The following is a 20292-nucleotide window of genomic DNA, read 5'->3' as shown; positions in this document are numbered from 1 at the left end:
CTCTAGTGGAGTCTATATCTGTCCCTCCCTCTCTAGTGTAGTCTATATCTGTCCCTCCCTCTCTAGTGTAGTCTATATCTGTCCCTCCCTCTCTAGTGTAGTCTATCTGTCCATCCTTCTCCCTCTCTAGTGTAGTCTATATCTGTCCCTCCCTCTCTAGTGTAGTCTATATCTGTCCCTCCCTCTCTAGTGTAGTCTATATCTGTCCCTCCCTCTCTAGTGTAGTCTATATCTGTCCCTCCTTCTCTAGTGTAGTCTATATCTGTCCCTCCTTCTCTAGTGTAGTCTATATCTGTCCCTCCTTCTCTAGTGTAGTCTATATCTGTCCCTCCCTCTCTAGTGTAGTCTATATCTGTCCCTCCCTCTCTAGTGTAGTCTATATCTGTCCCTCCCTCTCTAGTGTAGTCTATATCTGTCCCTCCTCCTCCCTCTCTAGTGTAGTCTATATCTGTCCCTCCTCCTCCCTCTCTAGTGTAGTCTATATCTGTCCCTCCTTCTCCCTCTCTAGTGTAGTCTATATCTGTCCCTCCTTCTCCCTCTCTAGTGTAGTCTATATCTGTCCCTCCCTCTCTAGTGTAGTCTATATCTGTCCCTCCTTCTCTAGTGTAGTCTATATCTGTCCCTCCTTCTCTAGTGTAGTCTATATCTGTCCCTCCTTCTCTAGTGTAGTCTATATCTGTCCCTCCCTCTCTAGTGTAGTCTATATCTGTCCCTCCCTCTCTAGTGTAGTCTATATCTGTCCCTCCCTCTCTAGTGTAGTCTATATCTGTCCCTCCCTCTCTAGTGTAGTCTATATCTGTCCCTCCCTCTCTAGTGTAGTCTATATCTGTCCCTCCCTCTCTAGTGTAGTCTATATCTGTCCCTCCCTCTCTAGTGTAGTCTATATCTGTCCCTCCTTCTCTAGTGTAGTCTATATCTGTCCCTCCTTCTCTAGTGTAGTCTATATCTGTCCCTCCTTCTCTAGTGTAGTCTATATCTGTCCCTCCTTCTCTAGTGTAGTCTATATCTGTCCCTCCCTCTCTAGTGTAGTCTATATCTGTCCCTCCCTCTCTAGTGTAGTCTATATCTGTCCCTCCTTCTCTAGTGTAGTCTATATCTGTCCCTCCTCCTCCCTCTCTAGTGTAGTCTATATCTGTCCCTCCCTCTCTAGTGTAGTCTATATCTGTCCCTCCCTCTCTAGTGGAGTCTATATCTGTCCCTCCTCCTCCCTCTCTAGTGTAGTCTATATCTGTCCCTCCCTCTCTAGTGTAGTCTATATCTGTCCCTCCCTCTCTAGTGTAGTCTATATCTGTCCCTCCCCCTCTAGTGGAGTCTATATCTGTCCCTCCCTCTCTAGTGGAGTCTATATCTGTCCCTCCCTCTCTAGTGTAGTCTATATCTGTCCCTCCCTCTCTAGTGTAGTCTATATCTGTCCCTCCCTCTCTAGTGTAGTCTATCTGTCCATCCTTCTCCCTCTCTAGTGTAGTCTATATCTGTCCCTCCCTCTCTAGTGTAGTCTATATCTGTCCCTCCCTCTCTAGTGTAGTCTATATCTGTCCCTCCCTCTCTAGTGTAGTCTATATCTGTCCCTCCTTCTCTAGTGTAGTCTATATCTGTCCCTCCTTCTCTAGTGTAGTCTATATCTGTCCCTCCTTCTCTAGTGTAGTCTATATCTGTCCCTCCCTCTCTAGTGTAGTCTATATCTGTCCCTCCCTCTCTAGTGTAGTCTATATCTGTCCCTCCCTCTCTAGTGTAGTCTATATCTGTCCCTCCTCCTCCCTCTCTAGTGTAGTCTATATCTGTCCCTCCTCCTCCCTCTCTAGTGTAGTCTATATCTGTCCCTCCTTCTCCCTCTCTAGTGTAGTCTATATCTGTCCCTCCTTCTCCCTCTCTAGTGTAGTCTATATCTGTCCCTCCCTCTCTAGTGTAGTCTATATCTGTCCCTCCTTCTCTAGTGTAGTCTATATCTGTCCCTCCTTCTCTAGTGTAGTCTATATCTGTCCCTCCTTCTCTAGTGTAGTCTATATCTGTCCCTCCCTCTCTAGTGTAGTCTATATCTGTCCCTCCCTCTCTAGTGTAGTCTATATCTGTCCCTCCCTCTCTAGTGTAGTCTATATCTGTCCCTCCCTCTCTAGTGTAGTCTATATCTGTCCCTCCCTCTCTAGTGTAGTCTATATCTGTCCCTCCCTCTCTAGTGTAGTCTATATCTGTCCCTCCCTCTCTAGTGTAGTCTATATCTGTCCCTCCTTCTCTAGTGTAGTCTATATCTGTCCCTCCTTCTCTAGTGTAGTCTATATCTGTCCCTCCTTCTCTAGTGTAGTCTATATCTGTCCCTCCTTCTCTAGTGTAGTCTATATCTGTCCCTCCCTCTCTAGTGTAGTCTATATCTGTCCCTCCCTCTCTAGTGTAGTCTATATCTGTCCCTCCTTCTCTAGTGTAGTCTATATCTGTCCCTCCTTCTCTAGTGTAGTCTATATCTGTCCCTCCCTCTCTAGTGTAGTCTATATCTGTCCCTCCCTCTCTAGTGTAGTCTATATCTGTCCCTCCCTCTCTAGTGTAGTCTATATCTGTCCCTCCCTCTCTAGTGTAGTCTATATCTGTCCCTCCCTCTCTAGTGTAGTCTATATCTGTCCCTCCCTCTCTAGTGTAGTCTATATCTGTCCCTCCCTCTCTAGTGTAGTCTATATCTGTCCCTCCCTCTCTAGTGTAGTCTATATCTGTCCCTCCTTCTCTAGTGTAGTCTATATCTGTCCCTCCTTCTCTAGTGTAGTCTATATCTGTCCCTCCCTCTCTAGTGTAGTCTATATCTGTCCCTCCCTCTCTAGTGTAGTCTATATCTGTCCCTCCTCCTCCCTCTCTAGTGTAGTCTATATCTGTACCTCCTTCTCCCTCTCTAGTGTAGTCTATATCTGTCCCTCCTTCTCCCTCTCTAGTGTAGTCTATATCTGTCCCTCCCTCTCTAGTGTAGTCTATATCTGTCCCTCCTTCTCTAGTGTAGTCTATATCTGTCCCTCCTTCTCTAGTGTAGTCTATATCTGTCCCTCCTTCTCTAGTGTAGTCTATATCTGTCCCTCCCTCTCTAGTGTAGTCTATATCTGTCCCCCCCTCTCTAGTGTAGTCTATATCTGTCCCTCCCTCTCTAGTGTAGTCTATATCTGTCCCTCCTTCTCTAGTGTAGTCTATATCTGTCCCTCCTTCTCTAGTGTAGTCTATATCTGTCCCTCCTTCTCTAGTGTAGTCTATATCTGTCCCTCCTTCTCTAGTGTAGTCTATATCTGTCCCTCCTTCTCTAGTGTAGTCTATATCTGTCCCTCCTTCTCTAGTGTAGTCTATATCTGTCCCTCCTTCTCTAGTGTAGTCTATATCTGTCCCTCCCTCTCTAGTGTAGTCTATATCTGTCCCTCCCTCTCTAGTGTAGTCTATATCTGTCCCTCCCTCTCTAGTGGAGTCTATATCTTTCCCTCCTCCTCCCTCTCTAGTGTAGTCTATATCTGTCCCTCCTTCTCTAGTGGAGTCTATATCTGTCCCTCCTCCTCCCTCTCTAGTGTAGTCTATATCTGTCCCTCCCTCTCTAGTGTAGTCTATATCTGTCCCTCCCTCTCTAGTGGAGTCTATATCTGTCCCTCCTCCTCCCTCTCTAGTGTAGTCTATATCTGTCCCTCCCTCTCTAGTGTAGTCTATATCTGTCCCTCCCTCTCTAGTGTAGTCTATATCTGTCCCTCCCCCTCTAGTGGAGTCTATATCTGTCCCTCCCTCTCTAGTGGAGTCTATATCTGTCCCTCCCTCTCTAGTGTAGTCTATATCTGTCCCTCCCTCTCTAGTGTAGTCTATATCTGTCCCTCCCTCTCTAGTGTAGTCTATCTGTCCATCCTTCTCCCTCTCTAGTGTAGTCTATATCTGTCCCTCCCTCTCTAGTGTAGTCTATATCTGTCCCTCCCTCTCTAGTGGAGTCTATATCTGTCCCTCCCTCTCTAGTGTAGTCTATATCTGTCCCTCCTTCTCTAGTGTAGTCTATATCTGTCCCTCCTTCTCTAGTGTAGTCTATATCTGTCCCTCCTTCTCTAGTGTAGTCTATATCTGTCCCTCCCTCTCTAGTGTAGTCTATATCTGTCCCTCCCTCTCTAGTGTAGTCTATATCTGTCCCTCCCTCTCTAGTGTAGTCTATATCTGTCCCTCCTCCTCCCTCTCTAGTGTAGTCTATATCTGTCCCTCCTCCTCCCTCTCTAGTGTAGTCTATATCTGTCCCTCCTTCTCCCTCTCTAGTGTAGTCTATATCTGTCCCTCCTTCTCCCTCTCTAGTGTAGTCTATATCTGTCCCTCCCTCTCTAGTGTAGTCTATATCTGTCCCTCCTTCTCTAGTGTAGTCTATATCTGTCCCTCCTTCTCTAGTGTAGTCTATATCTGTCCCTCCTTCTCTAGTGTAGTCTATATCTGTCCCTCCCTCTCTAGTGTAGTCTATATCTGTCCCTCCCTCTCTAGTGTAGTCTATATCTGTCCCTCCCTCTCTAGTGTAGTCTATATCTGTCCCTCCCTCTCTAGTGTAGTCTATATCTGTCCCTCCCTCTCTAGTGTAGTCTATATCTGTCCCTCCCTCTCTAGTGTAGTCTATATCTGTCCCTCCCTCTCTAGTGTAGTCTATATCTGTCCCTCCCTCTCTAGTGTAGTCTATATCTGTCCCTCCTTCTCTAGTGTAGTCTATATCTGTCCCTCCTTCTCTAGTGTAGTCTATATCTGTCCCTCCCTCTCTAGTGTAGTCTATATCTGTCCCTCCCTCTCTAGTGTAGTCTATATCTGTCCCTCCTTCTCTAGTGTAGTCTATATCTGTCCCTCCTTCTCTAGTGTAGTCTATATCTGTCCCTCCCTCTCTAGTGTAGTCTATATCTGTCCCTCCCTCTCTAGTGTAGTCTATATCTGTCCCTCCCTCTCTAGTGTAGTCTATATCTGTCCCTCCCTCTCTAGTGTAGTCTATATCTGTCCCTCCTTCTCTAGTGTAGTCTATATCTGTCCCTCCTTCTCTAGTGTAGTCTATATCTGTCCCTCCTTCTCTAGTGTAGTCTATATCTGTCCCTCCTTCTCTAGTGTAGTCTATATCTGTCCCTCCCTCTCTAGTGTAGTCTATATCTGTCCCTCCCTCTCTAGTGTAGTCTATATCTGTCCCTCCTTCTCTAGTGTAGTCTATATCTGTCCCTCCTTCTCTAGTGTAGTCTATATCTGTCCCTCCCTCTCTAGTGTAGTCTATATCTGTCCCTCCCTCTCTAGTGTAGTCTATATCTGTCCCTCCCTCTCTAGTGTAGTCTATATCTGTCCCTCCCTCTCTAGTGTAGTCTATATCTGTCCCTCCCTCTCTAGTGTAGTCTATATCTGTCCCTCCCTCTCTAGTGTAGTCTATATCTGTCCCTCCCTCTCTAGTGTAGTCTATATCTGTCCCTCCCTCTCTAGTGTAGTCTATATCTGTCCCTCCTTCTCTAGTGTAGTCTATATCTGTCCCTCCTTCTCTAGTGTAGTCTATATCTGTCCCTCCCTCTCTAGTGTAGTCTATATCTGTCCCTCCCTCTCTAGTGTAGTCTATATCTGTCCCTCCTCCTCCCTCTCTAGTGTAGTCTATATCTGTACCTCCTTCTCCCTCTCTAGTGTAGTCTATATCTGTCCCTCCTTCTCCCTCTCTAGTGTAGTCTATATCTGTCCCTCCCTCTCTAGTGTAGTCTATATCTGTCCCTCCTTCTCTAGTGTAGTCTATATCTGTCCCTCCTTCTCTAGTGTAGTCTATATCTGTCCCTCCTTCTCTAGTGTAGTCTATATCTGTCCCTCCCTCTCTAGTGTAGTCTATATCTGTCCCCCCCTCTCTAGTGTAGTCTATATCTGTCCCTCCCTCTCTAGTGTAGTCTATATCTGTCCCTCCTTCTCTAGTGTAGTCTATATCTGTCCCTCCTTCTCTAGTGTAGTCTATATCTGTCCCTCCTTCTCTAGTGTAGTCTATATCTGTCCCTCCTTCTCTAGTGTAGTCTATATCTGTCCCTCCTTCTCTAGTGTAGTCTATATCTGTCCCTCCTTCTCTAGTGTAGTCTATATCTGTCCCTCCTTCTCTAGTGTAGTCTATATCTGTCCCTCCCTCTCTAGTGTAGTCTATATCTGTCCCTCCCTCTCTAGTGTAGTCTATATCTGTCCCTCCCTCTCTAGTGGAGTCTATATCTTTCCCTCCTCCTCCCTCTCTAGTGTAGTCTATATCTGTCCCTCCTTCTCTAGTGGAGTCTATATCTGTCCCTCCTCCTCCCTCTCTAGTGTAGTCTATATCTGTCCCTCCCTCTCTAGTGTAGTCTATATCTGTCCCTCCCTCTCTAGTGGAGTCTATATCTGTCCCTCCTCCTCCCTCTCTAGTGTAGTCTATATCTGTCCCTCCCTCTCTAGTGTAGTCTATATCTGTCCCTCCCTCTCTAGTGTAGTCTATATCTGTCCCTCCCCCTCTAGTGGAGTCTATATCTGTCCCTCCCTCTCTAGTGGAGTCTATATCTGTCCCTCCCTCTCTAGTGTAGTCTATATCTGTCCCTCCCTCTCTAGTGTAGTCTATATCTGTCCCTCCCTCTCTAGTGTAGTCTATCTGTCCATCCTTCTCCCTCTCTAGTGTAGTCTATATCTGTCCCTCCCTCTCTAGTGTAGTCTATATCTGTCCCTCCCTCTCTAGTGGAGTCTATATCTGTCCCTCCCTCTCTAGTGTAGTCTATATCTGTCCCTCCTTCTCTAGTGTAGTCTATATCTGTCCCTCCTTCTCTAGTGTAGTCTATATCTGTCCCTCCTTCTCTAGTGTAGTCTATATCTGTCCCTCCCTCTCTAGTGTAGTCTATATCTGTCCCTCCCTCTCTAGTGTAGTCTATATCTGTCCCTCCCTCTCTAGTGTAGTCTATATCTGTCCCTCCTCCTCCCTCTCTAGTGTAGTCTATATCTGTCCCTCCTCCTCCCTCTCTAGTGTAGTCTATATCTGTCCCTCCTTCTCCCTCTCTAGTGTAGTCTATATCTGTCCCTCCTTCTCCCTCTCTAGTGTAGTCTATATCTGTCCCTCCCTCTCTAGTGTAGTCTATATCTGTCCCTCCTTCTCTAGTGTAGTCTATATCTGTCCCTCCTTCTCTAGTGTAGTCTATATCTGTCCCTCCTTCTCTAGTGTAGTCTATATCTGTCCCTCCCTCTCTAGTGTAGTCTATATCTGTCCCTCCCTCTCTAGTGTAGTCTATATCTGTCCCTCCCTCTCTAGTGTAGTCTATATCTGTCCCTCCCTCTCTAGTGTAGTCTATATCTGTCCCTCCCTCTCTAGTGTAGTCTATATCTGTCCCTCCCTCTCTAGTGTAGTCTATATCTGTCCCTCCCTCTCTAGTGTAGTCTATATCTGTCCCTCCCTCTCTAGTGTAGTCTATATCTGTCCCTCCTTCTCTAGTGTAGTCTATATCTGTCCCTCCTTCTCTAGTGTAGTCTATATCTGTCCCTCCCTCTCTAGTGTAGTCTATATCTGTCCCTCCCTCTCTAGTGTAGTCTATATCTGTCCCTCCTTCTCTAGTGTAGTCTATATCTGTCCCTCCTTCTCTAGTGTAGTCTATATCTGTCCCTCCCTCTCTAGTGTAGTCTATATCTGTCCCTCCCTCTCTAGTGTAGTCTATATCTGTCCCTCCCTCTCTAGTGTAGTCTATATCTGTCCCTCCCTCTCTAGTGTAGTCTATATCTGTCCCTCCCTCTCTAGTGTAGTCTATATCTGTCCCTCCCTCTCTAGTGTAGTCTATATCTGTCCCTCCTTCTCTAGTGTAGTCTATATCTGTCCCTCCTTCTCTAGTGTAGTCTATATCTGTCCCTCCTTCTCTAGTGTAGTCTATATCTGTCCCTCCCTCTCTAGTGTAGTCTATATCTGTCCCTCCCTCTCTCGTGTAGTCTATATCTGTCCCTCCCTCTCTAGTGTAGTCTATATCTGTCCCTCCTCCTCCCTCTCTAGTGTAGTCTATATCTGTACCTCCTTCTCCCTCTCTAGTGTAGTCTATATCTGTCCCTCCTTCTCCCTCTCTAGTGTAGTCTATATCTGTCCCTCCCTCTCTAGTGTAGTCTATATCTGTCCCTCCTTCTCTAGTGTAGTCTATATCTGTCCCTCCTTCTCTAGTGTAGTCTATATCTGTCCCTCCTTCTCTAGTGTAGTCTATATCTGTCCCTCCCTCTCTAGTGTAGTCTATATCTGTCCCCCCCTCTCTAGTGTAGTCTATATCTGTCCCTCCCTCTCTAGTGTAGTCTATATCTGTCCCTCCCTCTCTAGTGTAGTCTATATCTGTCCCTCCCTCTCTAGTGTAGTCTATATCTGTCCCTCCCTCTCTAGTGTAGTCTATATCTGTCCCTCCTTCTCTAGTGTAGTCTATATCTGTCCCTCCTTCTCTAGTGTAGTCTATATCTGTCCCTCCCTCTCTAGTGTAGTCTATATCTGTCCCTCCCTCTCTAGTGTAGTCTATATCTGTCCCTCCCTCTCTAGTGTAGTCTATATCTGTCCCTCCTCCTCCCTCTCTAGTGTAGTCTATATCTGTACCTCCTCCCTCTCTAGTGTAGTTTATATCTGTCCCTCCTTCTCCCTCTCTAGTGTAGTCTATATCTGTCCCTCCCTCTCTAGTGTAGTCTATATCTGTCCCTCCCTCTCTAGTGTAGTCTATATCTGTCCCTCCCTCTCTAGTGTAGTCTATATCTGTCCCTCCCTCTCTAGTGTAGTCTATATCTGTCCCTCCCTCTCTAGTGTAGTCTATATCTGTCCCTCCCTCTCTAGTGTAGTCTATATCTGTCCCTCCTTCTCTAGTGTAGTCTATATCTGTCCCTCCTTCTCTAGTGTAGTCTATATCTGTCCCTCCTTCTCTAGTGTAGTCTATATCTGTCCCTCCCTCTCTAGTGTAGTCTATATCTGTCCCTCCCTCTCTAGTGTAGTCTATATCTGTCCCTCCTTCTCTAGTGTAGTCTATATCTGTCCCTCCTTCTCTAGTGTAGTCTATATCTGTCCCTCCTTCTCTAGTGTAGTCTATATCTGTCCCTCCCTCTCTAGTGTAGTCTATATCTGTCCCTCCCTCTCTAGTGTAGTCTATATCTGTCCCTCCCTCTCTAGTGTAGTCTATATCTGTCCCTCCCTCTCTAGTGTAGTCTATATCTGTCCCTCCCTCTCTAGTGTAGTCTATATCTGTCCCTCCTTCTCTAGTGTAGTCTATATCTGTCCCTCCCTCTCTAGTGTAGTCTATATCTGTCCCTCCCTCTCTAGTGTAGTCTATATCTGTCCCTCCCTCTCTAGTGTAGTCTATATCTGTCCCTCCTCCTCCCTCTCTAGTGTAGTCTATATCTGTACCTCCTCCCTCTCTAGTGTAGTCTATATCTGTCCCTCCTTCTCCCTCTCTAGTGTAGTCTATATCTGTCCCTCCCTCTCTAGTGTAGTCTATATCTGTCCCTGCCGTAATGTCTGTCTGGTAGTGTTTGGCTGTGGTGTGACTGCAGTCTCTCTGGGGAACATTGGTAATCTGTTCCAGCAGTGTTTGTGTCCGACCCAAATTAACCTCGACAAATCCCTACTGCTTCTACCTGAGGGATAAGTGGCTAGTTACCTACCGTACAGATCAGATATGGGATCATGACTCCTTCCTGAGGGTTAATTGGCTAGTTACCTACCGTACAGATCAGATATGGGATCATGACTCCTTCCTGAGGGTTAAGTGGCTAGTTACCTACCGTACAGATCAGATATGGGATCATGACTCCTTCCTGAGGGTTAATTGGCTAGTTACCTACCGTACAGATCAGATATGGGATCATGACTCCTTCCTGAGGGTTAATTGGCTAGTTACCTACCGTACAGATCAGATATGGGATCATGACTCCTTCCTGAGGGTTAATTGGCTAGTTACCTACCGTACAGATCAGATATGGGATCATGACTCCTTCCTGAGGGTTAAGTGGCTAGTTACCTACCGTACAGATCAGATATGGGATCATGACTCCTTCCTGAGGGTTAATTGGCTAGTTACCTACCGTACAGATCAGATATGGGATCATGACTCCTTCCTGAGGGTTAATTGGCTAGTTACCTACCGTACAGATCAGATATGGGATCATGACTCCTTCCTGAGGGTTAATTGGCTAGTTACCTACCGTACAGATCAGATATGGGATCATGGGTCCTTCCTGAGGGTTAATTGGCTAGTTACCTACCGTACAGATCACATGTGGGATCATGACTCCTTCCTGAGGGTTAATTGGCTAGTTACCTACCGTACAGATCAGATATGGGATCATGACTCCTTCCTGAGGGTTAATTGGCTAGTTACCTACCGTACAGATCAGATATGGGATCATGGGTCCTTCCTGAGGGTTAATTGGCTAGTTACCTACCGTACAGATCACATGTGGGATCATGACTCCTTCCTGAGGGTTAATTGGCTAGTTACCTACCGTACAGATCAGATATGGGATCATGACTCCTTCCTGAGGGTTAATTGGCTAGTTACCTACCGTACAGATCAGATATGGGATCATGGGTCCTTCCTGAGGGTTAATTGGCTAGTTACCTACCGTACAGATCACATGTGGGATCATGACTCCTTCCTGAGTGTTAATTGGCTAGTTACCTACCGTACAGATCAGATATGGGATCATGACTCCTTCCTGAGGGTTAATTGGCTAGTTACCTACCGTACAGATCAGATATGGGATCATGGGTCCTTCCTGAGGGTTAAGTGGCTAGTTACCTACCGTACAGATCAGATATGGGATCATGGGTCCTTCCTGAGGGTTAATTGGCTAGTTACCTACCGTACAGATCACATGTGGGATCATGACTCCTTCCTGAGTGTTAATTGGCTAGTTACCTACCGTACAGATCAGATATGGGATCATGACTCCTTCCTGAGGGTTAATTGGCTAGTTACCTACCGTACAGATCAGATATGGGATCATGACTCCTTCCTGAGGGTTAATTGGCTAGTTACCTACCGTACAGATCAGATATGGGATCATGGGTCCTTCCTGAGGGTTAATTGGCTAGTTACCTACCGTACAGATCAGATATGGGATTATGACTCCTTCCTGAGGGTTAATTGGCTAGTTACCTACCGTACAGATCAGATATGGGATTATGACTCCTTCCTGAGGGTTAATTGGCTAGTTACCTACCGTACAGATCAGATATGGGATCATGGGTCCTTCCTGAGGGTTAATTGGCTAGTTACCTACCGTACAGATCACATGTGGGATCATGACTCCTTCCTGAGTGTTAATTGGCTAGTTACCTACCGTACAGATCAGATATGGGATCATGACTCCTTCCTGAGGGTTAATTGGCTAGTTACCTACCGTACAGATCAGATATGGGATCATGGGTCCTTCCTGAGGGTTAAGTGGCTAGTTACCTACCGTACAGATCAGATATGGGATCATGGGTCCTTCCTGAGGGTTAAGTGGCTAGTTACCTACCGTACAGATCAGATATGGGATCATGGGTCCTTCCTGAGGGTTAATTGGCTAGTTACCTACCGTACAGATCAGATATGGGATTATGACTCCTTCCTGAGGGTTAATTGGCTAGTTACCTACCGTACAGATCAGATATGGGATTATGACTCCTTCCTGAGGGTTAATTGGCTAGTTACCTACCGTACAGATCAGATATGGGATCATGGGTCCTTCCTGAGGGTTAAGTGGCTAGTTACCTACCGTACAGATCAGATATGGGATCATGACTCCTTCCTGAGGGTTAATTGGCTAGTTACCTACCGTACAGATCAGATATGGGATCATGACTCCTTCCTGAGGGTTGAGTGGCTAGTTACCTACCGTACAGATCAGATATGGGATCATGGGTCCTTCCTGAGGGTTAATTGGCTAGTTACCTACCGTACAGATCAGATATGGGATCATGGGTCCTTCCTGAGGGTTAATTGGCTAGTTACCTACCGTACAGATCAGATATGGGATCACGGTCAACTCGTTGCCGACGTGAACTCTGTAAAATCATGAAAGTGGAGCTCTTAACACATGTGAATGAATGAATGAATGAATGAATGCTTTGCCACATCTGTGTCAGGGTAGAGACGGCTATAGACTACACACAGGGGTGTGTTTGTGTGTCAGGGTAGAGACGGCTATAGAGTACACACAGGGGTGTGTTTGTGTGTCAGGGTAGAGACGGCTATAGAGTACACACAGGGGTGTGTTTGTGTGTCAGGGTAGAGACGGCTATAGAGTACACACAGGGGTGTGTTTGTGTGTCAGGGTAGAGACGGCTATAGAGTACACACAGGGGTGTGTTTGTGTGTCAGGGTAGAGACGGCTATAGAGTACACACAGGGGTGTGTTTGTGTGTCAGGGTAGAGACGGCTATAGAGTACACACAGGGGTGTGTTTGTGTGTCAGGGTAGAGACGGCTATAGAGTACACACAGGGGTGTGTTTGTGTGTCAGGGTAGAGACGGCTATAGAGTACACACAGGGGTGTGTTTGTGTGTCAGGGTAGAGACGGCTATAGAGTACACACAGGGGTGTGTTTGTGTGTCAGGGTAGAGACGGCTATAGAGTACACACAGGGGTGTGTTTGTGTGTCAGGGTAGAGACGGCTATAGAGTACACACAGGGGTGTGTTTGTGTGTCAGGGTAGAGACGGCTATAGAGTACACACAGGGGTGTGTTTGTGTGTCAGGGTAGAGATTATGTACGAGTACTCTAGAGTCTGGCTTTACACCCACTGGGTTCTGGTCTGGGATCAGGCTGGCTTTACACCCACTGGGTTCTGGTCTGGGATCAGTCTGGCTTTACACCTACTGGGTTCTGGTCTGGGATCAGTCTGGCTTTACACCCACTGGGTTCTGGACTGGGATCAGTCTGGCTTTACACCCACTGGGTTTTGTTCTGGGATCAGTCTGGCTTTACACCCACTGGGTTCTGGTCTGGGATCAGTCTGGCTTTACACCCACTGGGTTCTGGTCTGGGATCAGTCTGGCTTTACACCTACTGGGTTCTGGACTGGGATCAGTCTGGCTTTACACCCACTGGGTTCTGGTCTGGGATCAGTCTGGCTTTACACCCACTGGGTTCTGGTCTGGGATCAGTCTGGCTTTACACCCACTGGGTTCTGGTCTGGGATCAGTCTGGCTTTACACCCACTGGGTTCTGGTCTGGGATCAGTCTGGCTTTACACCCACTGGGTTCTGGTCTGGGATCAGTCTGGCTTTACACCCACTGGGTTCTGGTCTGGGATCAGTCTGGCTTTACACCCACTGGGTTCTGGTCTGGGATCAGTCTGGCTTTACACCCACTGGGTTCTGGACTGGGATCAGTCTGGCTTTACACCCACTGGGTTTTTTTCTGGGATCAGTCTGGCTTTACACCCACTGGGTTCTGGTCTGGGATCAGTCTGGCTTTACACCCACTGGGTTCTGGTCTGGGATCAGTCTGGCTTTACACCCACTGGGTTCTGGTCTGGGATCAGTCTGGCTTTACACTCACTGGGTTCTGGTCTGGGAAGAGATGGATCTATGATAGAATAGGGTTTGTGATTTATTTTGATGGATAACTCTATTCTGGTATTCCCATTGAGTCTAGACGGTGTGGGTTTTTAGTGTCTGGGGATGCTGTAGATTTGTCTCTATTGGCCCCTTTGGTAATGTGTGTAAAATAAATCACTTGTTATTTAAGTTATTAGTGCTGTGTTATCATAAGACCAGCAGCATAATCACTCTCCGGCTAGGGGGTGAGGAGGAGAGGGGTGAGGAGGAGAGGCAGAGGGGTGAGGATGAGAGGCAGAGGGGTGAGGAGGAGAGGGAGAGGGGTGAGGAGGAGAGGGAGAGGGGTGAGGAGGAGAGGGGTGAGGAGGAGAGGGGTGAGGAGTGAGGAGAAGAGGGGTGAGGAGGAGAGGGAGAGGGGTGAGGAGGAGAGGGTTGAGGAGTGAGGAGAAGAGGGGTGAGGAGCGGAGTGGTGAGGAAGGGGGAGAGGGGAGGAGAAGAGGGGTTCGAACCAGGGTGTCTGTATTGACGCATCAAGCACTGAGATGCAGTCGGGAGCCCTACAGTGTCTCTCACAACATGTGTGTGTTTCAGAGAGAACTAGACGCCACCGCCACACAGCTAGCCAACAGACAGGATGAGAGCGAACAGTCCAGGAAGAAACTCATCGACCAGAGCCGCGACTTCAAGAAGAACACGCCAGAGGTGACACACACACACACACACACACACACACACACACACACACACACACACACACACACATTTTAAATGCTTTTTTTGAATCCATAAATCACATTAGTTTCGAAGGATTTAAACATTTGTCACAGATATCTGGACACTTATGGATATAGAGCGTACCATCTTCTCCATACAGCTAGACTGACCATAACAGCTGAAACAGAGCAGTACCTTCTCCATACAGCTAGACTGACCATAACAGCTGAAACAGAGCAGTACCTTCTCCATACAGCTGGACTGACCATAACAGCTGAAACAGAGCAGTACCTTCTCCATACAGCTAGACTGACCATAACAGCTGAAACAGAGCAGTACCTTCTCCATACAGCTAGACTGACCATACCAGCTGAAACAGAGCAGTACCTTCTCCATACAGCTAGACTGACCATAACAGCTGAAACAGAGCAGTACCTTCTCCATACAGCTAGACTGTCCATAACAGCTGAAACAGAGCAGTACCTTCTCCTCCATACAGCTAGACTGACCATAACAGCTGAAACAGAGCAGTACCTTCTCCATACAGCTAGACTGACCATAACAGCTGAAACAGAGCAGTACCTTCTCCATACAGCTGGACTGACCATAACAGCTGAAACAGAGCAGTACCTTCTCCATACAGCTAGACTGACCATAACAGCTGAAACAGAGCAGTACCTTCTCCATACAGCTAGACTGACCATACCAGCTGAAACAGAGCAGTACCTTCTCCATACAGCTAGACTGACCATAACAGCTGAAACAGAGCAGTACCTTCTCCATACAGCTAGACTGTCCATAACAGCTGAAACAGAGCAGTACCTTCTCCTCCATACAGCTAGACTGACCATACCAGCTGAAACAGAGCAGTACCTTCTCCTCCATACAGCTAGACTGACCATACCAGCTGAAACAGAGCAGTACCTTCTCCATACAGCTAGACTGACCATAACAGCTGAAACAGAGCAGTACCTTCTCCATACAGCTAGACTGACCATACCATCTGAAACAGAGCAGTACCTTCTCCTCCATACAGCTAGACTGACCATACCAGCTGAAACAGAGCAGTACCTTCTCCATACAGCTAGACTGACCATACCATCTGAAACAGAGCAGTACCTTCTCCTCCATACAGCTAGACTGACCATACCAGCTGAAACAGAGCAGTACCTTCTCCTCCATACAGCTAGACTGTCCATAACAGCTGAAACAGAGCAGTACCTTCTCCATACAGGTAGACTGACCATAACAGCTGAAACAGAGCAGTACCTTCTCCATACAGCTAGACTGACCATAACAGCTGAAACAGAGCAGTACCTTCTCCATACAGCTAGACTGACCATACCAGCTGAAACAGAGCAGTACCTTCTCCTCCATACAGCTAGACTGACCATAACAGCTGAAACAGAGCAGTACCTCCATACAGCTAGACTGACCATAACAGCTGAAACAGAGCAGTACCTTCTCCTCCATACAGCTAGACTGACCATAACAGCTGAAACAGAGCAGTACCTTCTCCATACAGCTAGACTGACCATAACAGCTGAAACAGAGCAGTACCTTCTCCATACAGCTAGACTGTCCATAACAGCTGAAACAGAGCAGTACCTTCTCCATACAGCTAGACTGACCATAACAGCTGAAACAGAGCAGTACCTTCTCCATACAGGTAGACTGACCATAACAGCTGAAACAGAGCAGTACCTTCTCCTCCATACAGCTAGACTGACCATAACAGCTGAAACAGAGCAGTACCTTCTCCTCCATACAGCTAGACTGACCATACCAGCTGAAACAGAGCAGTACCTTCTTCTCCATACAGCTAGACTGACCATAACAGCTGAAACAGAGCAGTACCTTCTCCTCCATACAGCTAGACTGACCATACCAGCTGAAACAGAGCAGTACCTTCTTCTCCATACAGCTAGACTGACCATACCAGCTGAAACAGAGCAGTACCTTCTCCATACAGCTAGACTGACCATAACAGCTGAAACAGAGCAGTTTCCCCAGAGGGGGACTGGAAAATATAGACATGCAAAGTTCCCAAAATACTGCTTTCTTTTCCCCCCATTTTGGATTGTATGACCTGTATTTATCTGTGTTAAATGTGCTACGTGACATTCCTGCTGCCTGGAATCATTCCGTCTGTCCTGTTTCTCCCCAGGATGGCCTCTGGGTATTGTCGTGTGTTTCCAAGGCAACCTAATTGTTCAAACACAGACTGGAATTAAAGCATCGTTGTTGTTATTAGGAACCTCACCGTCATGACGTAAGGGATAATTAACGAAGGAGCTATGCGTTCTATTATGGAAACTAATGAACGACGTGGAAGGTGTGTTCCACCACACGCTAGAGGAGTGGAACTGACCTTCCACGGAGTTGCCTTTATGTTCCAGAGAAACCAGAGAGCCCCTGGTTGATTCTCCCTTTCTTATACCACGGCTATAATTTAACACATTTTGCCGCTAGAAATGTGTTTTAACATCCGCTGAAGTAGCTAGCAAGTTTACTAGACGGTGGTTGCCGTGGTAACCAAGCAAACAGACTCGCTTGTTTAGCCAACCAAAACATCAGTCCTATAGCTTGCTGTTATGAAAATCTAATTCAACAATGCCAATAATGTTTTTAATTTGACTTTTGCTTTCAAAAGCAGCTCAAACATTGAACATGTAAGAATGAACTATAGACATGAATTCTACCGTGTTGATGTACCGTGTTGATGTACCATGTTGCTGTACCGTGTTGCTGTACCGCGTCGATGTACCGTGTTGCTGTACCGTGTTGATGTACCGTGTCGATGTACCGTGTTGATGTACCATGCCGATGTACCGTGTCGATGTACCGTGTCGATGTACCGTGTCGATGTACCGCGTCGATGTACCGCGCCGCTGTACCGCGTCGATGTACCGCGCCGATGTACCGCGCCGATGTACCGTGTCGATGTACCGCGTCGATGTACCGCGTCGATGTACCGCGCTGATGTACCGTGTCGATGTACCGTGTCGATGTACCGCGTCGATGTACCGCGTCGATGTACCGTGTCGATGTACCGCGTCGATGTACCGCGTCGATGTACCGTGTCGATGTACCGCGCCGATGTACCGCGTCGATGTACCGTGTCGATGTACCGTGTCGATGTACCGTGTCGATGTACCGCGCCGATGTACCGTGCTGATGTACCGGTCCAGGTTAGGTTCGTCCACGTCAGACCAGGTTAGGTTTATTCACGTCAGACCAGGTTAGGTTTATTCACGTCGGACCAGTTTAGGTTTATTCACGTAGGACCAGGTTATGTTCGTCCACGTCAGACCAGGTTAGGTTTGTCCACGTCGGACCAGGTTAGGTTTCTTCACGTCGGACCAGGTTATGTTCGTCCACGTCAGACCAGGTTAGGTTTATTCACGTCGGACCAGGTTAGGTTTATTCACGTCGGACCAGGTTAGGTTTATTCACGTCAGACCAGGTTAGGTTTGTCCACGTCGGACCAGGTTAGGTTTATTCACGTCAGACCAGGTTAGGTTCGTCCACGTCAGACCAGGTTAGGTTCGTCCACGTCAGACCAGGTTAGGTTTCTTCACGTCGGACCAGGTTAGGTTTCTTCACGTCGGACCAGGTTAGGTTTATTCACGTTGGACCAGGTTAGGTTTATTCACGTCGGACCAGGTTATGTTCGTCCACGTCGGACCAGGTTAGGTTTATTCACGTCGGACCAGGTTAGGCTTATTCACGTCGCGTTGTGAATACAGGCCCTGACCTAAGCGTTGTGAATACAGGCCCTGACCTAAGCATTGTGAATACAGGCCCTGACCTAAGCGTTGTGAATACAGGCCCTGACCTAAGCGTTGTGAATACAGGCCCTGACCTAAGCGTTGTGAATACAGGCCCTGACCTAAGCGTTGTGAATACAGGCCCTGACCTAAGCGTTGTGAATACAGGCCCTGACCTAAGCGTTGTGAATACAGGCCCTGACCTAAGCGTTGTGAATACAGGCCCTGACCTAAGCGTTGTGAATACAGGCCCTGACCTAAGCGTTGTGAATACAGGCCCTGACCTAAGCGTTGTGAATACAGGCCCTGACCTAAGCGTTGTGAATACAGGCCCTGACCTAAGCGTTGTGAATACAGGCCCTGACCTAAGCGTTGTGAATACAGGCCCTGACCTAAGCGTTGTGAATACAGGCCCTGACCTAAGCGTTGTGAATACAGGCCCTGACCTAAGCGTTGTGAATACAGGCCCTGACCTAAGCGTTGTGAATACAGGCCCTGACCTAAGCGTTGTGAATACAGGCCCTGACCTAAGCGTTGTGAATACAGGCCCTGACCTAAGCGTTGTGAATACAGGCCCTGACCTAAGCGTTGTGAATACAGGCCCTGACCTAAGCGTTGTGAATACAGGCCCTGACCTAAGCGTTGTGAATACAGGCCCTGACCTAAGCGTTGTGAATACAGGCCCTGACCTAAGCGTTGTGAATACAGGCCTTGTGGCAGTAAAACAAGAGTCACGCTAACTGACAGTGTGGATGTGCTTGTTCCCAGAGGTATATACTTGACTGGCTTTAGTCACTCTAACTGACTGTGTGTGGATGTGCTTGTTCCCAGAGGTATATACTTGACTGGCTTTAGTCACTCTAACTGACTGTGTGTGGATGTGCTTGTTCCCAGAGGTATATACTTGACTGGCTTTAGTCACTCTAACTGACTGTGTGTGGATGTGCTTGTTCCCAGAGGTATATACTTGACTGGCTTTAGTCACTCTAACTGACTGTGTGTGGATGTGCTTGTTCCCAGAGGTATATACTTGACTGGCTTTAGTCACTCTAACTGACTGTGTGTGGATGTGCTTGTTCCCAGAGGTATATACTTGACTGGCTTTAGTCACGCTAACTGACTGTGTGTGGATGTGCTTGTTCCCAGAGGTATATACTTGACTGGCTTTAGTCACGCTAACTGACTGTGTGTGGATGTGCTTGTTCCCAGAGGTATATACTTGACTGGCTTTAGTCACGCTAACTGACTGTGTGTGGATGTGCTTGTTCCCAGAGGTATATACTTGACTGGCTTTAGTCACTCTAACTGACTGTGTGTGGATGTGCTTGTTCCCAGAGGTATATACTTGACTGGCTTTAGTCACTCTAACTGACTGTGTGTGGATGTGCTTGTTCCCAGAGGTATATACTTGACTGGCTTTAGTCACTCTAACTGACTGTGTGTGGATGTGCTTGTTCCCAGAGGTATATACTTGACTGGCTTTAGTCACGCTAACTGACTGTGTGTGGATGTGCTTGTTCCCAGAGGTATATACTTGACTGGGTCTCTAATCAGAACCCACTGACTCTTGACCTTGATGCTCTAACAATAGGACTCTGTGGCTGAGGTCGGTTTTAAATGTGCAATGAACAGGTGTTGATGTGGTGAAACGAGCTCCTGCCAGTGTGGGTGAAACGAGCTCCTGCCAGTGTGGGTGAAACGAGCTCCTGCCAGTGTGGGTGAAACGAGCTCCTGCCAGTGTGGGTGAAACGAGCTCCTGCCAGTGTGGGTGAAACGAGCTCCTGCCAGTGTGGGTGAAACGAGCTCCTGCCAGTGTGGGTGAAACGAGCTCCTGCCAGTGTGGGTGAAACGAGCTCCTGCCAGTGTGGGTGAAACGAGCTCCTGCCAGTGTGGGTGAAAGGAGCTCCTGCCAGTGTGGGTGAAAGGAGCTCCTGCCAGTGTGGGTGAAAGGAGCTCCTGCCAGTGTGGGTGAAAGGAGCTCCTGCCAGTGTGGGTGAAAGGAGCTCCTGCCAGTGTGGGTGAAAGGAGCTCCTGCCAGTGTGGGTGAAAGGAGCTCCTGCCAGTGTGGGTGAAAGGAGCTCCTGCCAGTGTGGGTGAAAGGAGCTCCTGCCAGTGTGGGTGAAAGGAGCTCCTGCCAGTGTGGGTGAAAGGAGCTCCTGCCAGTGTGGGTGAAACGAGCTCCTGCCAGTGTGGGTGAAAGGAGCTCCTGCCAGTGTGGGTGAAAGGAGCTCCTGCCAGTGTGGGTGAAAGGAGCTCCTGCCAGTGTGGGTGAAAGGAGCTCCTGCCAGTGTGGGTGAAAGGAGCTCCTGCCAGTGTGGGTGAAAGGAGCTCCTGCCAGTGTGGGTG

The 20292-nt window shown here is 47.7% G+C and overlaps 1 protein-coding gene across 1 annotated transcript in view; it reads left to right on the top strand.

Moving 5' to 3' along the window:
• The window catches only part of LOC139549576 (protein CASP-like), a 265164-nt gene that overhangs the window by 64700 nt on the left and 180172 nt on the right, over nucleotides 1-20292 (top strand). The window contains 1 exon segment of the mRNA XM_071360212.1: nucleotides 14054-14164. Within this exon segment, the coding sequence (XP_071216313.1) occupies nucleotides 14054-14164 (111 nt within the window).

The sequence above is a fragment of the Salvelinus alpinus genome, chromosome 22, assembly GCF_045679555.1.
Source record: "Salvelinus alpinus chromosome 22, SLU_Salpinus.1, whole genome shotgun sequence".
NCBI classification, from domain to species: domain Eukaryota; kingdom Metazoa; phylum Chordata; class Actinopteri; order Salmoniformes; family Salmonidae; genus Salvelinus; species Salvelinus alpinus.
The sequence above is the reverse complement of the archived record's forward strand: the minus strand, read 5'-3'. Positions and strand labels throughout refer to the sequence as shown.